The 25,172-nt window shown below is 42.9% G+C and overlaps 2 protein-coding genes and 2 long non-coding RNA genes across 6 annotated transcripts in view; 3 read left to right on the top strand and 1 right to left on the bottom strand.

Moving 5' to 3' along the window:
- LOC115123366 (ubiquitin carboxyl-terminal hydrolase 32-like) overlaps positions 1-25,172 on the top strand; it is a 190,728-nt gene that overhangs the window by 29,815 nt on the left and 135,741 nt on the right. The window lies entirely within an intron of this gene.
- On the bottom strand, positions 761-5,055 carry LOC115119891 (allograft inflammatory factor 1-like). Its single transcript, XM_065024184.1, has 5 exons — positions 5,008-5,055; positions 1,989-2,055; positions 1,839-1,880; positions 1,126-1,291; positions 761-951 (listed from the first exon to the last, which is right to left on the bottom strand). Exons 1-5 carry the CDS (start codon positions 5,029-5,031, stop codon positions 864-866), a joined length of 387 nt encoding a protein of 128 aa, XP_064880256.1. The 5' UTR covers positions 5,032-5,055; the 3' UTR covers positions 761-863.
- Positions 7,370-12,269, top strand: LOC135573904 (uncharacterized). Its single transcript, XR_010464992.1, has 4 exons — positions 7,370-7,451; positions 7,575-7,922; positions 8,013-8,342; positions 12,242-12,269. It is a non-coding gene; the product is annotated as an uncharacterized LOC135573904 (long non-coding RNA).
- LOC135573903 (uncharacterized) lies at positions 12,736-13,867 on the top strand. The gene is made up of 3 exons (XR_010464991.1): positions 12,736-12,792; positions 12,880-12,942; positions 13,275-13,867. It is a non-coding gene; the product is annotated as an uncharacterized LOC135573903 (long non-coding RNA).

Below are 25,172 nucleotides of genomic sequence, written 5' to 3'. Positions count from 1 at the left end.
CCTTTAACCTGTAGCTTGACCTCAAAGCAGCATTCATTTTGTCCCATCTGTAGTGACTGTACTCCACCATGGAAAGAGCCAAAGATGCATCTCCTGAACTGAGATTCCCTCCATTCCTAGGAATGTTTGGTTGGAGATATTTTTTATTTTACCTTTATTTAACTAGGCAAGTCAGTTAAGAACAAATTCTTATTTTCAATGACGGCCTAGAAACAGTGGGTTAACTGCCTTGTTCAGGGCAGATTTGTCAGCTCAGGGATTTGAACTTGCAACCTTCCGGTTACTGGTCCAACGCTCTAACCACTAGGCTACCATGCCACCCCGGGTAGGGTATTGTAGGGTATTGAAGTATTTGGATCTCACCGTCTCCCTTGATCTCTGCCCAGGTCACTGATGATATTTGGGGATTTCCTGTTGTCATGTTCAACAGGCAAGGCAGGGTAGCTATCCCGTTGGGTGCTGCCATAACTGAATGTAGAATTTTGCATTCTTTGGAGGAGAGGAGAAGCTTACTCAAACAAGGTTTACTCTATTTTTATTCGACACTTACATAGAAAGAAATGGAATATATAATTTTACTTTTCACTTTGAGTGATGTTTTTCACCATTTACACAAACACTCATCTGTTATGGGATTCTATCATTTTATCAGAAATGCTGACAATTGATATACTTTGTTAAGTATATTCGATCAAGAGCTTGATATGAGGTTCTGCAGCTGCACACACGTTTTTCACCAACAAATGGACAAGCCTATGGATCAATCAAACCTTTCTTTATTCCTTACAATGAAACCTGTATAACCCAGTTCATTTGACATTCAGTTTTTATATGAACAGATTGGATCCATAACGTAAGTGCCTTCAGGGCAGATCTGAAAAAGTCTTGCGTTGCGGTGGTCCACTCTCTTTGGGCTCCTGGTCTTTCCCTTTCTCCTCAAACATCAAGATCCTTCAGCAGAGAAAAATTAACTAACAAATTATTACACAAGTCATGTAGCAAAAAGACATATAGCCTTAAAGGAAATACAGTGGATTACAAAAGTTCAGAATCGTATTCAGAAAATTCATTTCAGTTCAAATGTAATGCCTTCATTAATGTAGTGTCAGTTTCCTTCTAACTCACAGTCGGAGTATGGAATTCCTCTTCCCTAGCATCATATTGAGAAAGTCTGTGTAACAGAACGTGTCTCGTGCAGCACTGCCAACCACATCTGACATAATCTTTTTCAGCTCCAAGTGAGTCTTTGCCACACCCAGCTTCTCCAACATGCGCTTCAGCCCCATCATGTCTGTGACACAGAGATAGAGAGAGAGTGTCACGTTCGTCATATGAATGAGACCAAGGCGTAGCGTGGTATGCGTACATTCTTTAACAATATAAGAATGAACACTGAACAAACTAACAAAGAACAAACCGTGAAGCTAATACGGATAGTGCCGATAGGCAACTAAACATAGAATAAGAACCCACAAACACAAAAGGGAAATGGCTACCTAAATATGATCCCCAATCAGAGACAACGATAAACAGCTGCCTCTGATTGGGAACCATATCAGGCCACCAAAGACATATAAATACCTAGACCTACAAAACCCCTAGACATACAAAAACCCTAGACAATACAAAAACTAGCATACCCACCCTCATCACACCCTGACCTAACCAAAATATAAAGAAAACAGAGATATTAAAGGTCAGAGTGTGACAGAGAGAGAGAGAGAGAGAGAGAGAGGCTGTGACAAAGATTGAGCCATCCATGTGAACTATGTTGTCCTCATGATTAGCCTAATCTTGTTATTCAACAGGATTGTCGTAAAAAAAGAAGGCAATTTTACCAATGTCTCCTTGGTCATTGAGATCAAATTCCATGTATTTGTCTGTAAAGCAATATAGAACACATTACAATTATTATTTAATTGTTGATTCATTCAATAAGGAAACATAACTGTCTGATCAATGTGCAGTTAAAAGACTTGAAATCTCACTTTTAAACATTTCCAGTTTTGAGCTGAGGTCCTCCTCCTCTGCATATTTAGGATCTGTGAGAAAACCCTTAAGAATAGAATACCACAAGGCAGACATTGAGATTAGATCGTGTCAGTGGTGACCTGTCATTCAGCCTCACATTTTTAGCAAAAAAACAAACATGTTTTGCATGTTACTTTGGCATTAGTATGTGTCACATATCAGTTTGCAAACAATGAAAAATATTTTATTTTTTAAAAATTTGATTTATTTCACCTTTACTCAACCAGGTAAGCTAGTTGAGAACAAGTTCTAATTTACAACTGCGACCTGGCCAAGAAAAAGCAAAGCAGTGCGACACAAACAACAACACAGAGTTACACATGGAGTAAACAAGCGTACAGTCAACAACACAATAGAAAAAGAACGATGATGATGTGCAAGTAGAGATACTGGTGTGCAGAAGAGCAGAAAAGTAAATAAACACAATATCGGGATGAGGTAGGTAGATTGGGTGGGCTATTTACAGACTATGTACAGCTGCAGCGATCTGTTAGCTGCTCAGATAGCTGATGTTTAAAGTTAGTGAAGGAAATATAAGTCTCCAACTTCAGCGATTTTTGCAATTCGTTCCAATTACTGGCAGCAGAAAACTAGAAGGAAAGGCGGCTAAAGGTGTTGGCTTTGGGGATGACCAGTGAGATATACCTACTGGAGCGCGTGCTATGGGTGGGTGTTTTTATCGTGACCAGTGAGCTGAGATAAGGCAGAGTTTTACCTAGCAGAGACTTGTAGATGACCTGGAGCCAGTGGGTCTGGCGACGAATATGTAGCGAGGGCCGGCCGACTAGAGCATACAGGTCGCAGGGGCTTTGGTAACAAAACGGATGGCACTGTGATAGACTGCATCCAGTTTGCTGAGTAGTATATGGGAAGCTATTTTGTAGATGACATCGCCGAGTCGAGGATCGGTAGGATAGTCAGTTTTACTAGGGTAAGTTTGGCAGCATGTGTGAAGGAGGCTTTGTTGCAAAATAGAAAGCCGATTCTAGATTTCATTTGGATTGGAGATGTTTCATATGAGTCTGGAAGGAGAGATTACAGTCTAGCCAGACACCTAGGTATTTGTAGTTGTCCACATATTCTAGGTCAGAACCGTCCAGAGTAGTGATGCTAGTCGAGCGGGCAGGTGTGGGCAGCGAATGGTTGAAAAGCATGCATTTGGTTTTACTAGCGTTTAAGAGCAGTTGGAGGCCACGGAAGGAGTGTTGTATGGCATTGAAGCTTGCCTGGAGGTTTGTTAACACAGTGTCCGAAGAAGGGCCAGATGTATACAGAATGGTGTCGTCTGCGTAGAGGTGGATCAGGGAATCACTCGCAGCAAGAGCGACATCATTGATATATACAGAGAAAGAGTCGGCCAGAGATTTGAACCCTGTGGTACCCCCATAGAGACTGCCAGAGGTCCGGACAACTGGCCCTCCAATTTGAACCAGGCGAGGCAGTCATTTGAGAAACCAAGGCTATTGAGTGTGCCAATAAGAATATGGTGATTGACAGGGTCGAGCCTTGGCCAGGTCGATGAAGATGGCTGCACAGTGTTGTCTTTTATCGGTGGCGGTTATGATATCGCTAGTACCTTGAGCGTGGTTGAGGTGCACAAGTGACCAGCTCGAAACCGGATTGCACAGCTGAGAAGGTGGGATTCAAAATGGTCAGTGACTGTTTATTAACTTGGCTTTCAAAGACTTGAGAGAGGCAGGGCAGGATGGATATAGGTCTATATCAGTTTGGGTCTAGAGTGTCACCCCCTTTGACGAGGGGGATGACCGCGGCAGCTTTCCAATCTTTAGGGATCTCGGACGTCTGAAAGAGAGTTGAACAGACTGGTAATAGGGCTTGCAACAGTGGCGGCAGATAGTTTTAGAAATAGAGGTTCCAGATTGTCTAGCCCAGCTGATTTATACGGGTCCAGGTTTTGCAGCTCTTTCAGAACGTCTGCGATCTGGATTTGGGTGAAGGAGAAGCTGGGGAGGCTCGGTCAAGTAACTGCGGGGTCGGCGGAGCTGTTGGCCGGGGCTGGGGTAGCCAGGAGGAAAGCATTGCCAGCCGTAGAGAAATGCTTATTGAAATGTTCGATTATCATTGATTTATCGGTGGTGACATTGCTACCTAGCCTCAGTGCATTGGGCAGCTGGGAGGAGGTGCTCTTGTTCTCCATGGACTTTACAGTGTCCCAAAACTTTTTGGAGTTAGAGCCACAGGATGCACATTTCTGCCTGAAGAAGCTGGCCTTTGCTTTCCTGACTGACTTTGTGTATTGGTTCCCGACTTTCCTGAAAAGTTGCATATCAAGGGGACTATTTGATGCTAGTGCAGTACGCCACAGGATGTTTTTGTGCTGGTCCAGGACAGTCAGGTCTGGAGTGAACCAAGGGTTATATCCGTTCTTAGTTCTATATTTTTGAAAGGTGCATGCTTATTTAAGATGGTGAGGAAATGCCTCTTTTTTTTATCCTACGGTTCTGACTTGGTGTACATGGAGATCACTGTAAGAAAGGCCCATGTTCTGAATTCTGTCACTGTACAATTAAAAAGTGCTGAACAAATATTTATATCGACTACATCCATCCTAGCTCACTCATTAATGTCTTAATCAAAATTACGGATTGCCTCTCTTGTCGTCCCTTTATGCCATAGTTTGTACATCTCAATTGACAGTAGAAACCACATTTGTTAAAGCAAGTCAGCCATATATAGATATTTATTTAAAGGCAGTAAATTAGGCTGAATGTACTGTTTCTCTGCCAGACAAGGCTCAGCTGATAGCCAAGTGTAGCTGTGATATTGTGTAATTAATGTATTGTTTAGTGTTGTGTATTGGCTTTGCTGGCATGCATCCCACAATTTTCTTTTCCTCTACCAAGATTTACATGCTAAAATCGCCACTGGATAGTGTACATAGATAATCAGATGCTAATAATACTATAGCTAGATAATACTACCATAATAACATTTATAGACAGATGAACAACAGACCTCATTGATGGAGTTCAGTTTCATCCTGCTGAGACTTGAGGAATCCAAATGCTTTCCTCCTGAAATTATATGAGGATCAACTCAGAAAACGTGTTACTCCTCACTTCCTTATTGGTGATCTATCCACACAACCTCACACATTCACAGGATCTAACTAAAGATAACAGATTTGATTTCATTGATTGATTTAGCTAAAACACTTTATTTCTTTAATAAATTGTTTATAAAATCTGTGGAGTGCATATCGACAGAAAGACAGACAGACGGACTGACAGCGTGAGATGAGACATATGACACAGAGACTTACCTTGCAAATGTTTGTCCATGTCAATCTGCTGTTATCTGGTGGATCATAGAGTAGTCAAAGAGACCAGGGGTGGCTGAGCGTTGTGTTATGAACACTGAAAGTGTAAAGTATGTATCTGTATTTTGTGACAGAAGAGGGAAGTGTGGGAGTTAAAGTTAGAGTGTGGTCATTTGCTAAGTTCCCCTCTCACATCCACTCACAGCAGACGGAACAGACAGAGAACAAAGAGAGTCTATGGAGGGGACAACTAGGGGGTTTGCATTTGACATACGCTAGACTAGGCTACCACATAAACACTGCACACTACATTATTGTCTACATATTTTTAAACTATTCAAGTCCTTTCAGCAAAACATGCAATCACTTTTCATGTCTTTTTTTATTTATTTAACTAGGCAAGTCATCTAATCAAATGTATTTATATAGCCCTTCGTACATCAGCTGATATCTCAAAGTGCTGTACAGAAACTCAGCCTAAAACCCCAAACAGTAAGCAATGCAGGTGTAGAAGCACGGTGGCTAGGTTAAACTCCCTAGGAAAGGCCAAAACCTAGGAAGAAACCAGGTTATTAGGGCTGGCCAGAACAAATTCTTATTTTCAATGACGGCCTAGGAACAGTGGGTTGACTGCCTGTTCAGGGGCAGAACGACAGATTTGTACCTTGTCAGCTCAGTGTACCTTGCAACCTTTCAGTTACTAGTCCAACCACTAGGCTACCCCGTATAGATTTAGGTACAAGGAAGGAATGCATATAATTATTTTACTTAACTAGGCAAGTCAGTTAAGAACAAATTCTTATTTACAATGACGGCCTACCTCGGCTAATTGTGTGCAGCCCTTTATGGGACTCCCAATTACAGCCGGATGTGTGCAGCCCATGGGACTCCCAATTACAGCCGGATGTGATGCAGCCCTATGGGACTCCCAATTACAGCCGGATGTGATGCAGCCCTATGGGACTCCCAATTACAGCCGGATGTGATGCAGCCCTATGGGACTCCCAATTACAGCCGGATGTGTGCAGCCCCATTGGACTCCCAATTACAGCCGGATGTGATGCAGCCCATGGGACTCCCAATTACAGCCGGATGTGATGCAGCCCTATGGGACTCCCAATTACAGCCGGATGTGTGCAGCCCCATGGGACTCCCAATTACAGCCGGATGTGTGCAGCCCCATGGGACTCCCAATTACAGCCGGATGATGCAGCCCTGCAGCCCCATGGGACTCCCCAATTACAGCCGGATGTGATGCAGCCCCATGGGACTCCCAATTACAGCCGGATGTGATGCAGCCCTATGGGACTCCCAATTACAGCCGGATGTGATGCAGCCCTATGGGACTCCCAATTACAGCCGGATGTGATGCAGCCCTATGGGACTCCCACCACAGCCGGATGTGATGCAGCCCCATGGGACTCCCAATTACAGCCGGATGTGATGCAGCCCCATGGGACTCCAAATTACAGCCGGATGTGATGCAGCCCCATGGGACTGCCAATTACAGCCGGATGTGATGCAGCCCTATGGGACTCCCAATTACAGCCGGATGTGATGCAGTCTGGATTTGAACCAGATACTGGTGATGCCTCTTGCACTGTCTCAGACCACTGCGCCACTCGGGATGTAACATGTAACAGTCGTTGATAAGTATTGTACAGCTAATGGGATCAATGTGAAAATTACAGGGCTCCTGGAGTGGCGCAGGGTCTAAGGCATTGCATCTCAGTGAATGAGGCGTCACTACAGTCCCTGGTTCGAATCCAGGTTGTATCACATCTGGCAGTGATTGGGAGTCCGTCATTGTAAATAAGAATTTGTTCTTAACTGGCTTGTCTGTTTAAATATATGTTTATTATTTTAAGCAAATAACTTGTTCTCAGTCCTTGACACTAGATGGCACTGTTAAGCATATAATCTTCAAAACAACATAATTTTTATGTGGGAAGTCAATAAATGTTTCCCCCGCAGATGTGTATTCATGACCCATATAGAAACTAGGCCTTGGAGAACTGAGATTGGACTCTGAGATGAGACTAACTTGATAAGGAACTTCACACACTCACATGGATAATGGCACTGTTTCAGTCACAAGGGTTATCAATACTTCTGTTGATCATCAGAACACAGTTTGCTGGTGAGTAGTCATTTTTGATTAAATTGCACTTGATTTAATTGTCTGAAAGTCATTTTTAGAGCAGTATGCATATTTAAAAAGTTAATATGCTAATTTGATCTATTTTTTTCCATAATTTCCCAGGTGCTGAGTCTTGTTCTCATGTAGATGCGCCACAATTCATCACAGCTACTCAGGAAGAGGTAGCTGTCCTCCCCTGTTTCACATCAATCCACAAAGATTTAGCAGCCAGAGTGAAATGGACAAAACTTTCTCTTAAACCTGAGGACATCTTGGTGTGGCCTGATAATCCATCTGTGGCCCATAAATCAGAACGTGTGGCCTTCGAGTCGGGAGCGGATGTTGTGGTGGCTGGAAACCTGTCCCTTTCTCTAAGAGATGTAAGGAAATCTGACGAAGGGCTTTATAGTTGCAAGGTCTGGTTGGGATGGAGTTGTGTCCATGTGAAAAACATCACTCTAAAAGTGAAAGGTAAAATTATATATTCCATTTCTTTCTATGTAAGTGTCAAATAAAAATAGAGTAAACCTTGTTTGAGTAAGCCTCTCCTCTCCTCCAAAGAATGCAAAATTCTACATTCAGTTATGGCAGCACCCAACGGGATAGCTACCCTGCCTTGCCTGTTGAACATGACAACAGGAAATCCCCAAATATCATCAGTGGCCTGGGCAGAGATCAAGGGAGACAGTGAGATCCAAATACTTCAATACCCTACAGATATCTCCAACCAAACATTCCTAGGAAAAAGGGTGAGCTTTGGAGGGAATCTCAGTTCAGGAGATGCATCTTTGACTCTTTCCATGGTGGAGTACAGTCACAGCCGATGGTACAGATGTAGGTTGCAGATGGGACAAAATGAACGCTGCTTTGAGGTCAAGCTGCAGGTTAAAGGTGAGTATGTGCTAGTACATTCTTATTCGGAATATACAGTTCATTCGGAAAGTATTCAGACCCCTTGACTTTTCCACATTTTGTTACGTTACAACCTTATTCTAAAATTGATCAAATTGTTTTGTTTCCTCATCAATCTACACACAATTCCCCCATAATGACAAAGCGAAAACAGGTTTTTAGATTTTTTGCAAATGTATAAAAAACACAAACATAAATAGATGATTTACATAAGTATTCAGACCCTTGCTATGAGACCCAAAATTGAGCTCAGGTGTATCCTGTTTCCATTGATCATCCTTGAGATGTTTCTACAACTTGATTGCAGTCCACCTGTGGTAAATTAAATTGATTATACATGATTTGTAAAGCACACACCTGTCTATATAAAGTCCCCAGTGGTAAATTAAATTGATTATACATGATTTGTAAAGCACACACATGTCTATATAAAGTCCCCAGTGGTAAATTAAATTGATTATACATGATTTGTAAAGCACACACCTGTCTATATAAAGTCCCCAGTGGTAAATTAAATTGATTGTACATGATTTGTAAAGCACACACCTGTCTATATAAAGTCCCCAGTGGTAAATTAAATTGATTGGACATGATTTGGAAAGCACACACCTGTCTATATAAAGTCCCCAGTGGTAAATTAAATTGATTGGACATGATTTGTAAAGCACACACTCTGTCTATATAAAGTCCCCAGTGGTAAATTAAATTGATTGTACATGATTTGGAAAGCACACACCTGTCTATATAAAGTCCCCAGTGGTAAATTAAATTGATTATACATGATTTGTAAAGCACACACCTGTCTATATAAAGTCCCCAGTGGTAAATTAAATTGATTGGACATGATTTGGAAAGCACACACCTGTCTATATAAAGTCCCCAGTGGTAAATTAAATTGATTGGACATGATTTGTAAAGCACACACCTGTCTATATAAAGTCCCCAGTGGTAAATTAAATTGATTGGACATGATTTGTAAAGCACACACCTGTCTATATAAAGTCCCCAGTGGTAAATTAAATTGATTGGACATGATTTGGAAAGCACACCCCTGTCTATATAAAGTCCCCAGTGGTAAATTAAATTGATTGGACATGATTTGGAAAGCACACCCTGTCTATATAAAGTCCCCAGTGGTAAATTAAATTGATTGGACATGATTTGTAAAGCACACACCTGTCTATATAAAGTCCCCAGTGGTAAATTAAATTGATTGGACATGATTTGGAAAGCACACACCTGTCTATAAAGTCCCCAGTGGTAAATTAAATTGATTGGACATGATTTGTAAAGCACACACCTGTCTATAAAGTCCCCAGTGGTAAATTAAATTGATTGTACATGATTTGGAAAGCACACCCTGTCTATAAAAGTCCCCAGTGGTAAATTAAATTGATTGGACATGATTTGTAAAGCACCTGTCTATATAAGTCCCCAGTGGTAAATTAAATTGATTGGACATGATTTGGAAAGCACACACCTGTCTATATAAAGTCCCCAGTGGTAAATTAAATTGATTGGACATGATTTGTAAAGCACACCCCTGTCTGATAAAGTCCCCAGTGGCTACCAGTCATTCATTTTAATCCTTGTCATATGAAGAGAAATAATGAAGATAAATTATAGATAAAACGTATCAGTACTCATCGCCCATTGACATAAACATTACACAACAAGTTGGAAATCACAAATTCAACAATGAGTGGTTTGGAAGGAATCAGTGGCTAACTGTAAGCATTGGAAAACAATCATTAGCCTGCTATTCAGTGGAGTGGCTGTGGGTTTCCAAGTCTATGATTAATGGTCTCTTTTCCTAGTTTAAAATGATAAACGTTCAACATTGGCCATGCTGTCAATGAAGCATGATTTATTACCGTGCTCAAAACAACTGTTAACTCGGAACTGCAAAATCTGTTGAAGACTCTGGGAAAACGAGCTATGACTGTGAAAATAAGTCCTGTCCACGGTATGTCCACGAAGGACTGCTGGGCCACCTTCCTGTTCAGGTGAGCACAGCACAACAAGGTGAGTCCAAAAAACGTCTTGTATGCTGTTGCATAAATGATGTAATATGCCAGGGAGATATGTATAGTGTAGCTAAGAAATTAGTACACTGTATGTTGTGTAAAAGCTGTTAGTAGCCCATGTGCCTCATACTAATAATTTGGTATATTTTCACCTCTTAATTTTGCCTATTGTTCTGACTTGGTGGTGCACATGCAGCCTTTAAAATTGTAATCATCTAATCTTAAAGGAGACTTTCATTGTCTGCTTATGCCCCCTTTCATATATCCCTACGGTTCTGACTTGGTGTACAGGAGATCACTGTAAGAACGGCCCATGTTCTAAATTCCGTCACTGTACATTTTAAAATGAAACAAATAGGGCGCAGGTATTGACCATCTCCAGCCGCCGCACTGCTTCTGACCAAATGGATTAATTTTGTACCGCACACCTCTTTGTTCTAGCTTGTACATATCAATTCGTCAGTAGAATTCACAGTTGTTTAAGCAAGTCAGCCATATCAGCTAAGCTTTTTTTTAAGGCAATAAATGTGGCTGAATGAACTGTTTTACGCAGTATGTATGGCCTCTTCTATTGATAATCAGGCGTAGCCGGTGGTAAGGTGTTGGGACTGCTGTTGGGGCTCTGGTGTTTGGACAGCTTTATGTAGGCCCTAACAGTTTGTGGGCACCGTTTGTCACTGGTATAGTGCAATTAATATATTGTTTAGTGTTGTGTTGTGTAGTGGCTTTGCTGGCATGCATCCCACTTCTTTTTTTTGTTGTTGCCCCATCAAGATTTACATGCTAAAATCGCCACTGAAGGTCCCACAGTTGACAGTGCATGTCAGAGCAAAAACCAAGCCATGAGGTTGAAGGAATTGTCCATAGAGCTCAGATACAGGATTGTTTCGAGGCACAGATCTGGGGAAGGGTACCAAACCATTTCCGCAGCATTGAAGGTCCCCAAGAACACAGTGGCCTCCATCATTCTTAAATGGAATAAGTTTGGATAAGTTTGGAACCAAGACTCTTCCTAGAGCTGGCCAAACTGAGCAAAAGGGGGAGAAGGGCCTTGGTCAGGGGAGGTGACCAAGAATCCTATGGTCACTTTGAAAGAGCTCCAGAGTTCCTCTGTGGGGGTGGCAGCATCATGCTGTGGGGATGTTTTTCAGCGGCAGTGACTGGGAGACTAGTCAGGATCGAGGGAAAGATGAACAGAGCAAAGTACAGGGAGATCCTTGTTGAAAGCCTGCCCCAGAACGCTCAGGACCTCAGACTGGGGTGAAGATTCACCTTCCAACAGGACAACGACCCTAAGCACACAGCCAATAGAACACAGGAGTGGCTTCGGGACAAGTCTCAGAATGTCCTTGAGTGGCACAGCCAGAGCCCGGACTTGAACCCGATCGAACATCTCTGGAGAGACCTGAAAATAGCTGTGCAGCTACGCTCCCAATCAAACCTGACAGCTGGAGAGGATCTGCAGAGAAGAATGGGAGAAACTCCCCAAATACAAGGGTGCCAAGCTTGTTACGCCATACCAAAGACTCAAGGCTGTAGTTGCTGCCAAAGGTGCTTCCACAAAGTACTGAGTAAAGCGTCTGAATACTTATGTAAATGGGATATTTCCGTTATTGAATTTGCAAAACATTTCTAAAAACGTTTTGCTTGGTCCCAAGGGGACAAACTTGTGTGTAGGATTGGATGAGGTGGGGAAAAACAATTTGACAAGTATTTTATCAAGGCTGTAACTAGAGATAAATGTGGAAATAAGGGGTGAGCCTAGCTATCAATGCACTGTATCTATATTTGTCAACCATTGCATTAGCAATTTGATGTTCTATAAATGATCCTTTTCTACCATTGAATCAGAACAGGAAGAGGAGAACCTGGTTGTTAGACTGTCACTACAACTGAACTAACAAACCCTAGTAGGTGTACAATGTTGTTCTCTTATTTGTGTCTTTTATTTATTTAAAATAACAATTCTACTGAATATATTTGTGGACATATTTATCACCACTGGGTTTAGAGGACAAGAGACACACGACAGGCTTTACACTCAGTTCAATCAAATGAGACCATGAATGACTGTCATCATATTATATTGATGCTCTACTCAGCAGTTACTGCCAGGGGAGTCCAGAAAGAGTTGTGACCGCTACAGTTGAACGGCTACTATAGCGGCTTCATCCATGTGTGTGATTGTCATAATGGCTCTTACGCTGGGATTGATCATTTGCCTCAGACGCTTGGCAGAAACTCAGGTATGTACGTCCACTACTCTGGTTTATATTGACCTGGTAAAGTAAAGCTAAATGTTTTGAAACACACAGTATTATTGTATTGTGAATCTGCCTCTCTCTCTTTCTCAGATGGAGATGAGTCTGACTGGAATACTTATGAAGATGTACAAGACCCAGGTAAGCCTGTTGATTATGTCTCATCCTGAATGTGCTCAGAGGGCTCCTGGTCCACCTAAATAACGTCTTCATCTATTCTTTTCACAGCAACGGGACCCAATTGTCTGTATTCACTTGCAGAGTTTGACCAGAAGGACAACCTAGGCACTTGTGAGTTTTTTCCCACAATATTTTTGTAAAAAGAATGTTTAACCTGGGCCTCGATTCAATCCGGACCACAGTAGATCCGCGTTTATAGCACAATTGGCATTTAAAGGCAATGCTTCCTGTTCATGGGATATAGCACCACAGTAAAATGCATATGTCAGCTCAATCGAAATAACCTTAAACATCAAGCATGCTAAAATGCGGATCTTTCAAGAATCTGGATTGAATCTAGGTTCTGGTCACTGTCTGAGTCCAGGTTCAAATGTTTCTAACGACTTCAGTTCTGTAAACAATTAACATTTCATTACATTGTATTTATTTTTTATTTATTTCAGTTCAATGCCAGTGAAAAGAATAATCATCTTCCAATCAACACACCATGTCTTACCGAACCCTTCACAAAACATCTGTAAATGCTTTTTTATGATATTCACCCACTTATCTTTCAACCCCTGGTATAGCCTACATAGTATTACACAATAACAATCGTATCTTTCAACCCCTGGTATAGCCTACATAGTATTACACAATAACAATCTTATCTTTCAACCCCTGGTATAGCCTACATAGTATTACACAATAACAATCGTATCTTTCAACCCCTGGTATAGCCTACATAGTATTACACAATAACAATCGTATCTTTCAACCCCTGGTATAGCCTACATAGTATTACACAATAACAATATTAGTTGTGAAATAATCAAATGGATGAGGTGACCAATTGTATTTAGCTTGATTTGATTGGACATATACCTTTATTTGTGACCCTACAAGGGAACAACTTTTGCTGACGCTTTTCTACACCAAATGATGTGTAGTTGGGAGCTGTTCCAGACAGAGAGACATGCTGTTCTGGGGTTTTTACTTGTATTGCTAATGCTCACACACTGCCATCCTGCATTAAATAAACACACTTATCTGTTCACTCTCATGTATTATGTGTCTTGTCTCAGTCCCATACATCTACAGAGTTTTACACTGCTGAAGAGAAGCTACCAGGTTTCATGTGATGTGAAAGTCAGGAGGTGGGGTGACTTAGCCATCAACCCCCACACCAAGGAGTCATACTGAATGTGTTCCTGTAACCAACTTTATGTCTGGGTTTTTAACTGTGGTAACTGGTGATATTCTATAGAGGTTATTTTCTTTTATGAATTTATTTCCATCATAAAAACAACCTGCATAGACCAGATGTCATGGTGACACTTATAATGTTCCAAACCACAAACAATACAAAGTACAAAGTAGTCAAATTAGATTTAAAACCTCAACTAATAGCCTAAAGATAGATGACATGACATTACACCTTCAGTTCCCAGCCTGCAGAAGATCATAGAAACTGTTGTTGGTTACTCCGGAAGGTTGAATTGGTTGATCTTGAATCTCATTACAGAGATGAGTCTGCGAAAAAGATGGAATGTGTAAAACCAGTTGAATTTAGTTCACCAACATGGTGAAAGGGTTAGGAAGACATTTAGTCAAATTTGATGTCACGTTGTAGGCATACTTCAATTGGGCTTCACTTGTTAGTGAATTACATAGTTGTGTTTTATTGAATCCTTACCATTCCAACAGGTGTCTGCTGTTCTTCTCCTTCTATAGGCAAAGAGGGACAAATGTCAGCTTTATTTCATGAATTTAATTCCATGATATGGCTTTCCTTTAAACTGCTGTTCATTACTGTAGGTTTAATCAAGGATGCAACATCCAAATTGCAGTTTTGTAACACACACAATCTAACCAGTGAACAAATACGTACGAGCGGCACTTCCCTTGCCCTGCCTCTTCCAATACACGCCCTCCAACAGCACAGAGCAGCAGTAGCAGAGGACTGACCATCCCACTGCAGGTAGAACACGACCTATTTGCAAAGACGTATAAAGTCACAGATACTGTATTACAACTCAATATCTTATCACAACATCACAGTAATGAAAGAATACAGCCTCAACACAGATCATGCATTGTTCCAACTACTTTCAAAAGTCTTACCTCTGGATGGTCTAATTTTTACAGCCATTTCCAACCCCTCTGGAGCACGGCGCAGGCTATCTTCTCTGTGCCCTGGCGGTCAGGAGGAAGAGTTTGGAGATGAGGGTGTTGTTATGTCCTGTGGGCCATTGCCCATCCTGGCCACTGTGAATCCAGGATAAATTGAAGTCTCCACAATCTTCCACACAGGTGAGTGAGCAGGTCAGGGGTGATTGTTTCTGTCTGTGGTAGCATACTCTGCAGATACTGAGTAACAACAAGAAGATCTACTTGATATCAGGACAAAGCAGTGATGTACTTTGTGCCGTTACCATAATTTACTAAGTTTATACATAGTGTAAGGCACTTATTTATGTCTCAATGGGCGCAACCCATTGACACTCACCATCGAGTGTGTAGTAGGATTCTGTTCTGTTGCGAAGCAGTTGTAGAGCCCAGAATGCAGTGTTTTCACATTGCTGATGACCAGCCGTCTTGGCTGATGTGAGATGCAGGAAGGTGACCCTGAGTTCCAGCTGAGACATCGCCTGACCAGAAGACAAACTGGACAGTGACCTTTGACCCAGAGTCCACTGGAATCTGCTGCCCACCTCGAGGGAGGAGTGGGTGGCACAAATGATACTGACTCACCCACTGCGACAAACACTTCCTCTATACCTCCTGAAAGAGAGCGGGAGGAGAGAGAGAGAGAGAGAGAGAGAGAGGGAGGGAGAGGAATTTGGTTGCAATATACTACTGTGTCAACGCAAATATGATGCAACAATACATAGGTCCAAAAGCACCTGTGATTTCTGTGGTATAGTTGAGGGATCGCTTCCACAACCTCTTCAATCAGTTGACACCGCCGCTTCCTGTGATGGTCTGTCTTCCTGAACACCTCGGATGGTCAGCGTGAGAAGCAAGCAGTTGAACGTTGGTTTGAAATCTCTCCCCTGTAGCACTGTATTGGCCTCTATTCAGCCCAATTCAGCTTTATTTCACTATGGTTGCATTGTGGGACAAGGCCTGAGAATATATTCAGGTAACATTGGAGCTTGATATCCATCTCTGGTGCTGTATTGGGTGAGTTGCCAGAGTAACTGGTAAAAAAAATGTAAATAATGTGACAACACTCACTCAGAAATAGTGTGTATAAAGACAGACAATGTAGGTTGATTATAAATGACAACCATACAATTTGATTATAAATGGTAACATACCCACTTTCTCAGTCGACTGAGAAGCTGAAGAATGGGTTATCAACATCTTTCAGTTGGGATGTCTGCCCTTAATTAACGCACACTGTCTCCAATTGAAGCAAAGATTCTTGTGGGCCTACGGTCTTTTGAATAGTGTAAAAACAAGTGTTACAACATTTCTCATAACAAAATCAATAGGGAATCAATAAATATTTTATTTTAAATATGTTTAAAAAATATATAATGTTAAAGGAATCTTATTTACCAGATGAGTGGAGTCCAAGTCTAGTCTGTAAAAGCATGCAGAGACACAGTTTTAAGTACAGACACATCTCTCCGTCTTGTGATTCTCTTTTGACAGTTTGTGTTGTCATTCAGGAAATTACAAGTTCTCACTCATCTTCTCTTTTTCACCAACTTCTAGAAATACCAGGTATCATGCCCTGGTATTTTTCAACCAAGTAGGCCTGCTTTTTTGCTCTTCCCCTTTCCATTCAGTTCTATTTGAAATCTTATGTTTTATAACCTAGCCTACAAACACAAGACTGTATGAGGCGAAAAAATTAACGAATTGAGATAAACCATGCAGAAAATTATGGCATTTCCCACCAAACGGATGTTATATAAATTCCATGACTGTAAAGAATATTCTACTATTCTCCCATATTACATTTATTAGCTTTATTAAAAAATTCAGCCTGCTCATTGATTGATTTATTGAATTAAATCAGCATAGCAGGAAGAGGCTACATGTTTTGAATGGGGCCACGAGTTCAACTGTTTTCCTAGCGATCATACAGCAACATTCCAAAATGTATGTCATAATGACAGGGTCGCGCTGTTGGCTACGGTTGTACAGGTACCTATATGACGTCACCGTTTATCAACGCGGAAAAGACGTCCAGATGTTCGGATTGAACAAAGCTAAACTGGGCCTTGAACGTAAACCCGTGCGCGGCCATTTCGAGTCAAACGCTCCGTTTCTTCGGCGCAAGGTCATGAAAATGAAAGGAACCAGTAAAAGTGGGCGACCGGTTTCTCTGGCAGTGGGACATCATCTTGTTTCTCTGACAGTGGACATCATCTTGTTTCTCTGACAGTGGGACATCATCTTGTTTCTCTGGCAGTGGGACATCATCTTGTTTCTCTGACAGTGGGACATCATCTTGTTTCTCTGACAGTGGGACATCTTGTTTCTCTGACAGTGGGACATCATTGTTTCTCTGACAGTGGGACATCATCTTGTTTCTCTGACAGTGTAATATCATCTTGTTTCTCTGACAGTGGGACATCATGTTTCTGACAGGGGGACATCTTGTTTCCTCTTGGCAGTGGGACATCATGTTTCTCTGACAGCGGACATCATCATGTTTCTGACAGCGGGACATCATCTTGTTTCTCTGACAGTTGACATCATGTTTCTCCGACAGTGGGACATCATCTGTTTTCCGACAAGGGGACATCATGCTCTCCGACAGCGGGACATCATGTTTCTCTGGCAGTGGGATACCAGTGGGACATCATCTTTCTCTTCCGACAGCGGGACATCATCTCTGACAGGACATCATCATCGTTTCTCTGACAGTGATGCGGACATCATCAGTTCTCTGACAGTTGCACATCATCATGTTTCTCTGACAGTGGGACATCTTGTTTCCGACAGTGGGACATCATCATGTTTCTCTGACAGTGGGACATCATGTTTCTCTGACAGCGGGACATCATCATGTTTCTCTGACAGTGGACATCATGTTTCTTGACAGTGGGACATCTTGTTTCTCTGACAGTGGGACATCAATCCTTGTTTCTCGACAGCCCATTGACAGTGGGGACATCATCTTTCTGACAGTGGGACATCATCTTGTTCTGACAAGGACATCTCTGCTGGGACATCATCATGTTTTCTGACAGTGGGACATCTTGTTTCTGACAGTGGACATCATCATGTTTCTCTGGGACAGGGACATCATCATGACAGCGGACACCAGTTTCTCTGACAGCGGGGACATCATGTTTCCGACAGTGGGACATCATGCTTCTCTGACAGTGGGACATCATCACGTTTCTCTGACAGTGGGACATCATCTTGTTTCTCTGACAGTGGGACATCATGTTTTTGACAGTGGACATCTTACAGTGGGACATGTTTTCCGACAGGACATCATGTTTCTCTGACAGTGGACATCATATTTCTCTGACAGTGGGACATCAAGTGGCAGTACATTCATGTCTTCCGACAGTGGGACATCATGTTTCTCTGACAGTGGGACATAATGTTTGACAGTGACTCTGACAGTGGGACATCATCATGTTTCTCTGACATTGGGACATCATCATGTTTCTCTGACAGCGGGACATCATGTTTCTCATTGACAGTGGGGACATCATCATGTTTCTCTGACAGTGGGACATCTTGTTTCTCTGGGACATCATGCCTCTTCCGGGACATCATGTTCACAGCGGGATGTTTCTCTGACAGTGGGACATCATGTTTCTCTGACAGTGGGACATCATCTTGTTTCTCTGACAGTGGGACATCATGTTTCTCTGACAGTGGACATCATGTCATTCTCTACAGTGGGACATCTTGTTTCTGACTGACAGTGGGACAGTCATCTTGTTTCTCTGACAGTGGGACATCATGTTTCTTCTGACAGTGGACATCATGTTTCTCTGACAGTGGACATCTTGTGGTTTCTCTGACAGTGGGACATCTTGTTTCTTCTGACAGTGGACATCGTCATGTTTTTCTGACAGGGGACATCATGTTTCCGGACAGTGGGACATCATGTTTCTCTGACAGTGGACATCTTGTTTCCGACAGCTCTGACAGTGGGACATCATCATGTTTCTCTGACAGTGGGACATAAGCATCTTGCTTCTCTCATCTTCTGACAGTGGGACATCATCATGTTCTGGCTTTCCGACAGTGGACATCATGTTTCCGACAGTGGGACATCATCATGTTTCTCTGACAGTGGGACATCATGTTTCTCCGACAGTGGGACATCATCTGTTTCTTTCTGACAGTGGGACATCATCATGTTTCTCTGACAGTGGGACATCATCCTTTCTCTGACAGTGGACATCATCTTGTTTCTCTGACAGTGACATCTGTTTCTCTGACAGTGGGACATCATGTTTCTCTCCGGCAGGACATCTTGTTTCTCTGGCAGTGGGACATCTTGTTTCTCCGACAGTGATATCATCATGTTTCTCTGACAGTGGGACATCATCTCTGTTTCTCTGACAGTGGGACATCTTGTTTCTCTGACAGTGGACATCATCTTGTTTCTCTGACAGGGGACATCATCATGTTTCTCTGACAGTGGGACATCATGTTTTCTCTGACAGTGGACATCATCTTGTTTCTCTGACAGTGGGACATCATGTTTCCTGACAGTGGGACATCATTGTTTCTCTGGCAGGACATCTTGTTTCTCTGACAGTGGACATCATGCCTCCGACAGTGGGACATCATCTTGTTTCTCTGACAGTTGGACATCATGTTTCTCTGACAGTGGGACATCATCATGTTTCTCTGACAGTGGGACATCATCTTGTTTCTCTGACAGTGGGACATCATGTTTCTCTGACAGTGGGACATCATCATGTTTCTCTGACAGTTGCACATCATCATGTTTCTCTGACAGTGGGACATCTTGTTTCTCTGACAGTGGGACATCATCATGTTTCTCTGACAGTGGGACATCATGTTTCTCTGACAGTGGGACATCATCATGTTTCTCTGACAGTGGGACATCATGTTTCTCTGACAGTGGGACATCACCATGTTTCTCCGACAGCGGACACATCCTTGTTTCCGGCACCGAAATCTTGCTTCTGACAGGGACATCATCATGCTTCCGACAGGCACATCGTTTTCCGATAGCGGGACATCTTGCTTCTCCGGGATTGGGCATCATTTACTTTCTGGACAGGGACATCATCTTGTTTCTGACAGTTGACATCATCTTTGTTTCTGATCAGTTTCCGACAGTGGACATCTTGTTTCTCTGGCAGTTTCCGACATTAATAATCTTGCTTCCGACAAAGTTTCTCTGACAGTGGGGATCTCTGTTTCTGACAGTGGGACATCATGTTTCTCTGACAGTGGGACATCATGCCTCTCTGACAGCGGGACATCATGTTTCTCTCCGACAGCCGATCACCAGTGTTTCTCTGACAGTGGGACATCATGTTTCTCTGACAGGGGACATCTCATCTGTTCTTTCCGACAGTGGGACATCATGTTTCTCTCCGACAGTGGACATCATGCTTCTCTGACAGTGGGACATCTGTTCTCTGACAGTGGGACATCATCTTTCTCATGCTCTGACACTCTCCGTGGACATCATCTTGTTCTCTGACAGCGGGACATCATCTTGTTTCTCTGACAGTGGGACATCATCTTTCCGATTCTCTGACAGCGGACATCATCATGTTTCTTGGACATAATCATGTTTTCTGACAGGGGACATCATCTTTCTGACAGTGGGACATCATCTTGTTTCTCTGACAGTGGGACATCATGTTTCTGGCAGCGGGACATCTTGTTTCCTAGTGTGGACACATTTGCTTCCGACAGGGGACATCATGCCTTGGACAGTGGGACATAATCTTGACAGTGGGATCATGCTTCTCTGACAGGGACATCATCTTGTTTCTCCGAGGGACATCATGTTTCTCCGACAGTAATAATCTTTCTTTCATGCTCTCACAGTGGGACATCATGTTTGACAGTACATCATGTTTCCGACAGTGGGGACATCTTTTGTTCTCCGGCAGCGGGATATCTTGTTCTCCGACAGTAGACATCATGTTCTCCGACAGCGGATCATCTTGTTTTCCGACAGGATATCATCATGTTTCTTCCGACAGTGGGACATCATCTTGTTTCTGACAGTGGGGACATCTGTTTCGACAGCGGGACATCATGTCTTTGACAGTGACATCATCTTGTTTCTTCTGACAGCGGGACATCATAAATTTCCGACATCTTGCTCTCCGGCGCGGGATATCTGTTTTCTCTGACAAAGTGGGAGGCATCATGTTTTTCTGACAGATGGACACAACTTGCTCCTCTGACAGTTGGATCATCATCTTGCTTCTGGCAGTGGGATTCGACATCATCTGTTTCTCGACAGTGAGCCATCATCTTGCTCTGACAGGGGACATCACTTGGACAGTGGGGACATCACAGCGCCTCCGACAGTTGGACATCATCATTTGTTTCTTCTGGACGCGGGGAGTGCGTGACATCATCGTTTTCTTCTGACAGTGGGACCATCATCTTAATGGACCGACAGTCATCATCGTTTCTGACATCGGGGATACATGCTCTCACGACAGCGGGGATATCTGCTTCTGACAGTGACACATCCTTATGTTTTCCGGATTGGGACATCATGTTTCGGGGACATCATCTTTGCTCTCCGATTAGTGGGACATCATGTTCTCTGACAGCGGGACATCATCTGTTTCTGACAGCCAGTGGGACAGCACATCAAGCTCCGACAATCATCATTGTTTCTGACAGTGGGACATCATGCCTGACAGCGTGACATCCTCCATTGAGTATCATCTCGTTTCTCTCCGACAGTGGGACATCATGTTTTCCGACAGCGGGACATCCACTCCGACAGAGCATCATGTCATTCTGACAGCGGGACATCATCTTGTTTCTTCTGATGTGGGACATCATCATGTTCTCCGACAGTAATCATGTCCGACAAATCACCGCTTCTCCGACACGGTGGACATCATCATGTTTGCCATCATTGACAGCGGGATGTATCATCTTGTTTCTTCTGACAGTGGGACATCTTGGTTTCTTTCCGACAGCGGGGATATCTTGTTTGACAGGGGACATCATGTTTCGACAGTTACTTATATTTCATCTTGTTTCTCTGACAGTGAAACATCATTAGAGAAACATGTTTCTCTGACAGAGGGTCCTACTGTCAGAGAAATGTTTCTCTGACATTGGGACATCATGTTTCTCAGACAAGTGGGACAAACATGATTCTCTGTCAGAGAAACATCATGTTTCTCTGACAGAGAAACAAGATGATGTCCCACTGTCAGAGAAACATGATGTCCACTGTCAGAGACATCATGTCCCTTGTTTCATGATGTCCCTCTGACAGAGAAACATGATGTCACTGACATCATGATTGTCCCACAGTCAGGACATCATCTTGTTTCTCTGACAGAGAAACATCATCTTGTCCCTCTGACAGTGGGACATCTTGTTTCTCTGACAGTGAAACATCTGATGTTTCTCTGACAGTGGGACATCATTTCTTGTTTCTCTGGCAGAGGGACATCTTGTCCCACTTCTCTGATGTCCCAGTGGGACATCATGTTTCTCTGGCAGTGGGACATGATGTTTCTCTGACTGTCAGAGGATATCATCTGTGTTTCTCTGACAGAGGGACATCATCTTGTTTCTCTGGCAGAGAAACAAGATGATGTTTACTGTCAGAGAAACATGATGTCCCACTGTCAGAGACATCATGGTCCACTGTCAGAGAAACATGTTTCTCTGACAGAGGGACATCTTGTTTCTGGCAGAGACACATGATGATGTCCCACTGTCAGAGAACATCTTGTTTCTCTGAGAGAAACATCTGTCCCACTGTCAGTGGGACATCTTGTTTCTGTCTGTCCCACTGTCAGAGAAACATGATGTCCCTGACAGTGGGACATCATCTGTTTCTCTGACAGAGGACATCATGTTTCTCTTCAGTGGGACATCATCTTGTTTCTCTGACAGTGGGACATCAGAGAAACATGATGATGTGCAACTGTTTCTCTGACAGTGGGACATCATGTCCCTGACAGTGAAACATCATGTTTCTCTGACAGTAGGACATCATGTTTCTCTGACAGTGGGACATCATGTTCTCTGACAGTGGGACAAGATGTCCCTCTGACAGAGAAACATGATCTTGTTTCTCTGACAGTGGGACATCAAGTTTCTCTGACAGTGGGACATCATCAGAGTTTCTCTGACAGTGGACATCATCATGTTTCTCTGACAGTAGGACATCATGTTTCTCTGACAGTCAGGACATCATGTCTTGTTTCTCTGACAGTCAGGACATCATGTGTCCCCCTCTGACATGTCCGGGACACAAGATGTCCCACTGCCAGAGAAACTTGTTTCTCTGACAGTGAGAAACAAGAGATGTCCCACTGATGTGGGAAACAAGATGATGTCCCACTGTCAGAGAAACATGATGTCCCACTGTCAGAGAAACATGATGATGTCCCACTGTCAGAGAAACAAGATGATGTCCCACTGTCAGAGAAACATGATGTCCCACTGTCAGAGAAACATGATGATGTCCTCTGAGAAACATGATGTCCCACTGTCAGAGAAACAAGATGATGTCCCACTGACAGAGAAACATCATGTCTGTCAGAGAAACATGATGTCCCACACTCAGTCATGATGTCACACTGTCAGAGAAACATGATGTCCCACTGTCAGAGAAACAAGATCTGTCCACTGAGAGAAACAGATGTCCCACTGTCAAAACATGATGTCCCACTGTCAGAGAAACATGATGTCCCCAGAGAAACAAGATGATGTCCCACTGTCAGAGAAACAGAGTCCTAGAAGAAAACATGATGATGTCCCACTGTCAGAGAAACAAGATGTCCCACTGTCAGAGAAACATGATGTCCCACTGTCAGAGAAACATGATGATGTCCCACTGTCAGAGAAACAAGATGATGTCCCACTGTCAGAGAAACAAGATGTCCCACTGCCAGAGAAACAATGATGTCCCACTGTCCATGATGTCCCACTGTCAGAGAAACAAGATGTCCCACTGTCAGAGAAACAAGATGTCCCACTTGTCAGAGAAACAAGATGTCCCACTGGAGAAACAAGATGATGTCCTGACTCCTGAGAAACAAGATGTCCCACTGTCAGAGAAACATGATGTCCTAACTGTCAGAGAAACATGATGGATGTCCCTCTGTCAGAGAAACATCATGATGTCCCACTGTCAGAGAAAATGATGATATCCCACTGTCAGAGAAACAAGATGATGTCCCCTGTCAGAGAAACATGATGTCAGAGAAACAATGTCAGAGAAACATGATGTCACACTGTCAGAGAAACAAGATGATGTCCCACTGTCAGAGAAACAAGATGTCCCACTGTCAGAGAAACAAGATGTCCCACTGTCAGAGAAACAAGATGATGTCCCACTGTCAGAGAAACAAGATGATGTCCCACTGTCAGAGAAACAAGATGTGTCCCACTGTCAGAGAAACAAGATGATGTCCCACTGTCAGAGAAACAAGATGTCCCACTGTCAGAGAAACAAGATGATGTCCCACTGTCAGAGAAACAAGATGATGTCCCACTGTCAGAGAAACAAGATGTCCCACTGTCAGATGATGTCCCACTGTCAGAGAAACAAGATGTCCCACTGTCAGAGAAACAAGATGTCCCACTGTCAGAGAAACATGATGTCCCACTGTCAGAGAAACATGATGATGTCAGAGAAACAAGATGATGTCCCACTGTCAGAGAAACAAGATGATATCCCACTGTCAGAGAAACAAGATGATATCCCACTGTCAGAGAAACATGATGATGTCCCACTGTCAGAGAAACAAGATGTCCCACTGTCAGAGAAACATGATGATGTCCCACTGTCAGAGAAACAATGAAACATCCCACTGTCAGAGAAACAAGATGATGTCCCACTGTCAGAGAAACATGATGAGAGAAACATGATGTCCCACTGTCAGAGAAACATGATGTCCCACTGTCAGAGAAACAAGATGATGTCCCACTGTCAGAGAAACATGATGAAGAGAAACAAGATGATGTCCCACAGAGAAACATGATGTCCCACTGTCAGAGAAACATGATGTCCCACTGTCAGAGAAACATGATGTCCCACTGTCAGAGAAACAAGATGATGTCCCACTGTCAGAGAAACAAGATGTCCCACTGTCAGAGAAACATGATGTCCCACTGTCAGAGAAACAAGATGATGTCCCACTGTCAGAGAAACAAGATGATGTCCCACT

This window comes from Oncorhynchus nerka, linkage group LG11 (assembly GCF_034236695.1).
Source record: "Oncorhynchus nerka isolate Pitt River linkage group LG11, Oner_Uvic_2.0, whole genome shotgun sequence".
NCBI lineage: Eukaryota > Metazoa > Chordata > Actinopteri > Salmoniformes > Salmonidae > Oncorhynchus > Oncorhynchus nerka.
This window is presented reverse-complemented; position numbering and strand designations above follow the sequence as displayed.

What these genes read in the sequence shown, in the direction of transcription:
- LOC115119891 (XM_065024184.1), bottom strand. Translation starts at nt 5,031, where the DNA reads ATGAAACTGAACTCCATCAATGAG. An exon ending in AACTGAACTCCATCAATGAG is followed by an intron (nt 2,056 to 5,007) that starts GTCTGTTGTTCA and finishes TCTATTCTTAAG; the next exon opens with GGTTTTCTCACAGATCCTAA. An exon ending in AAAACTGGAAATGTTTAAAA is followed by an intron (nt 1,881 to 1,988) that starts GTGAGATTTCAA and finishes ATTGCTTTACAG; the next exon opens with ACAAATACATGGAATTTGAT.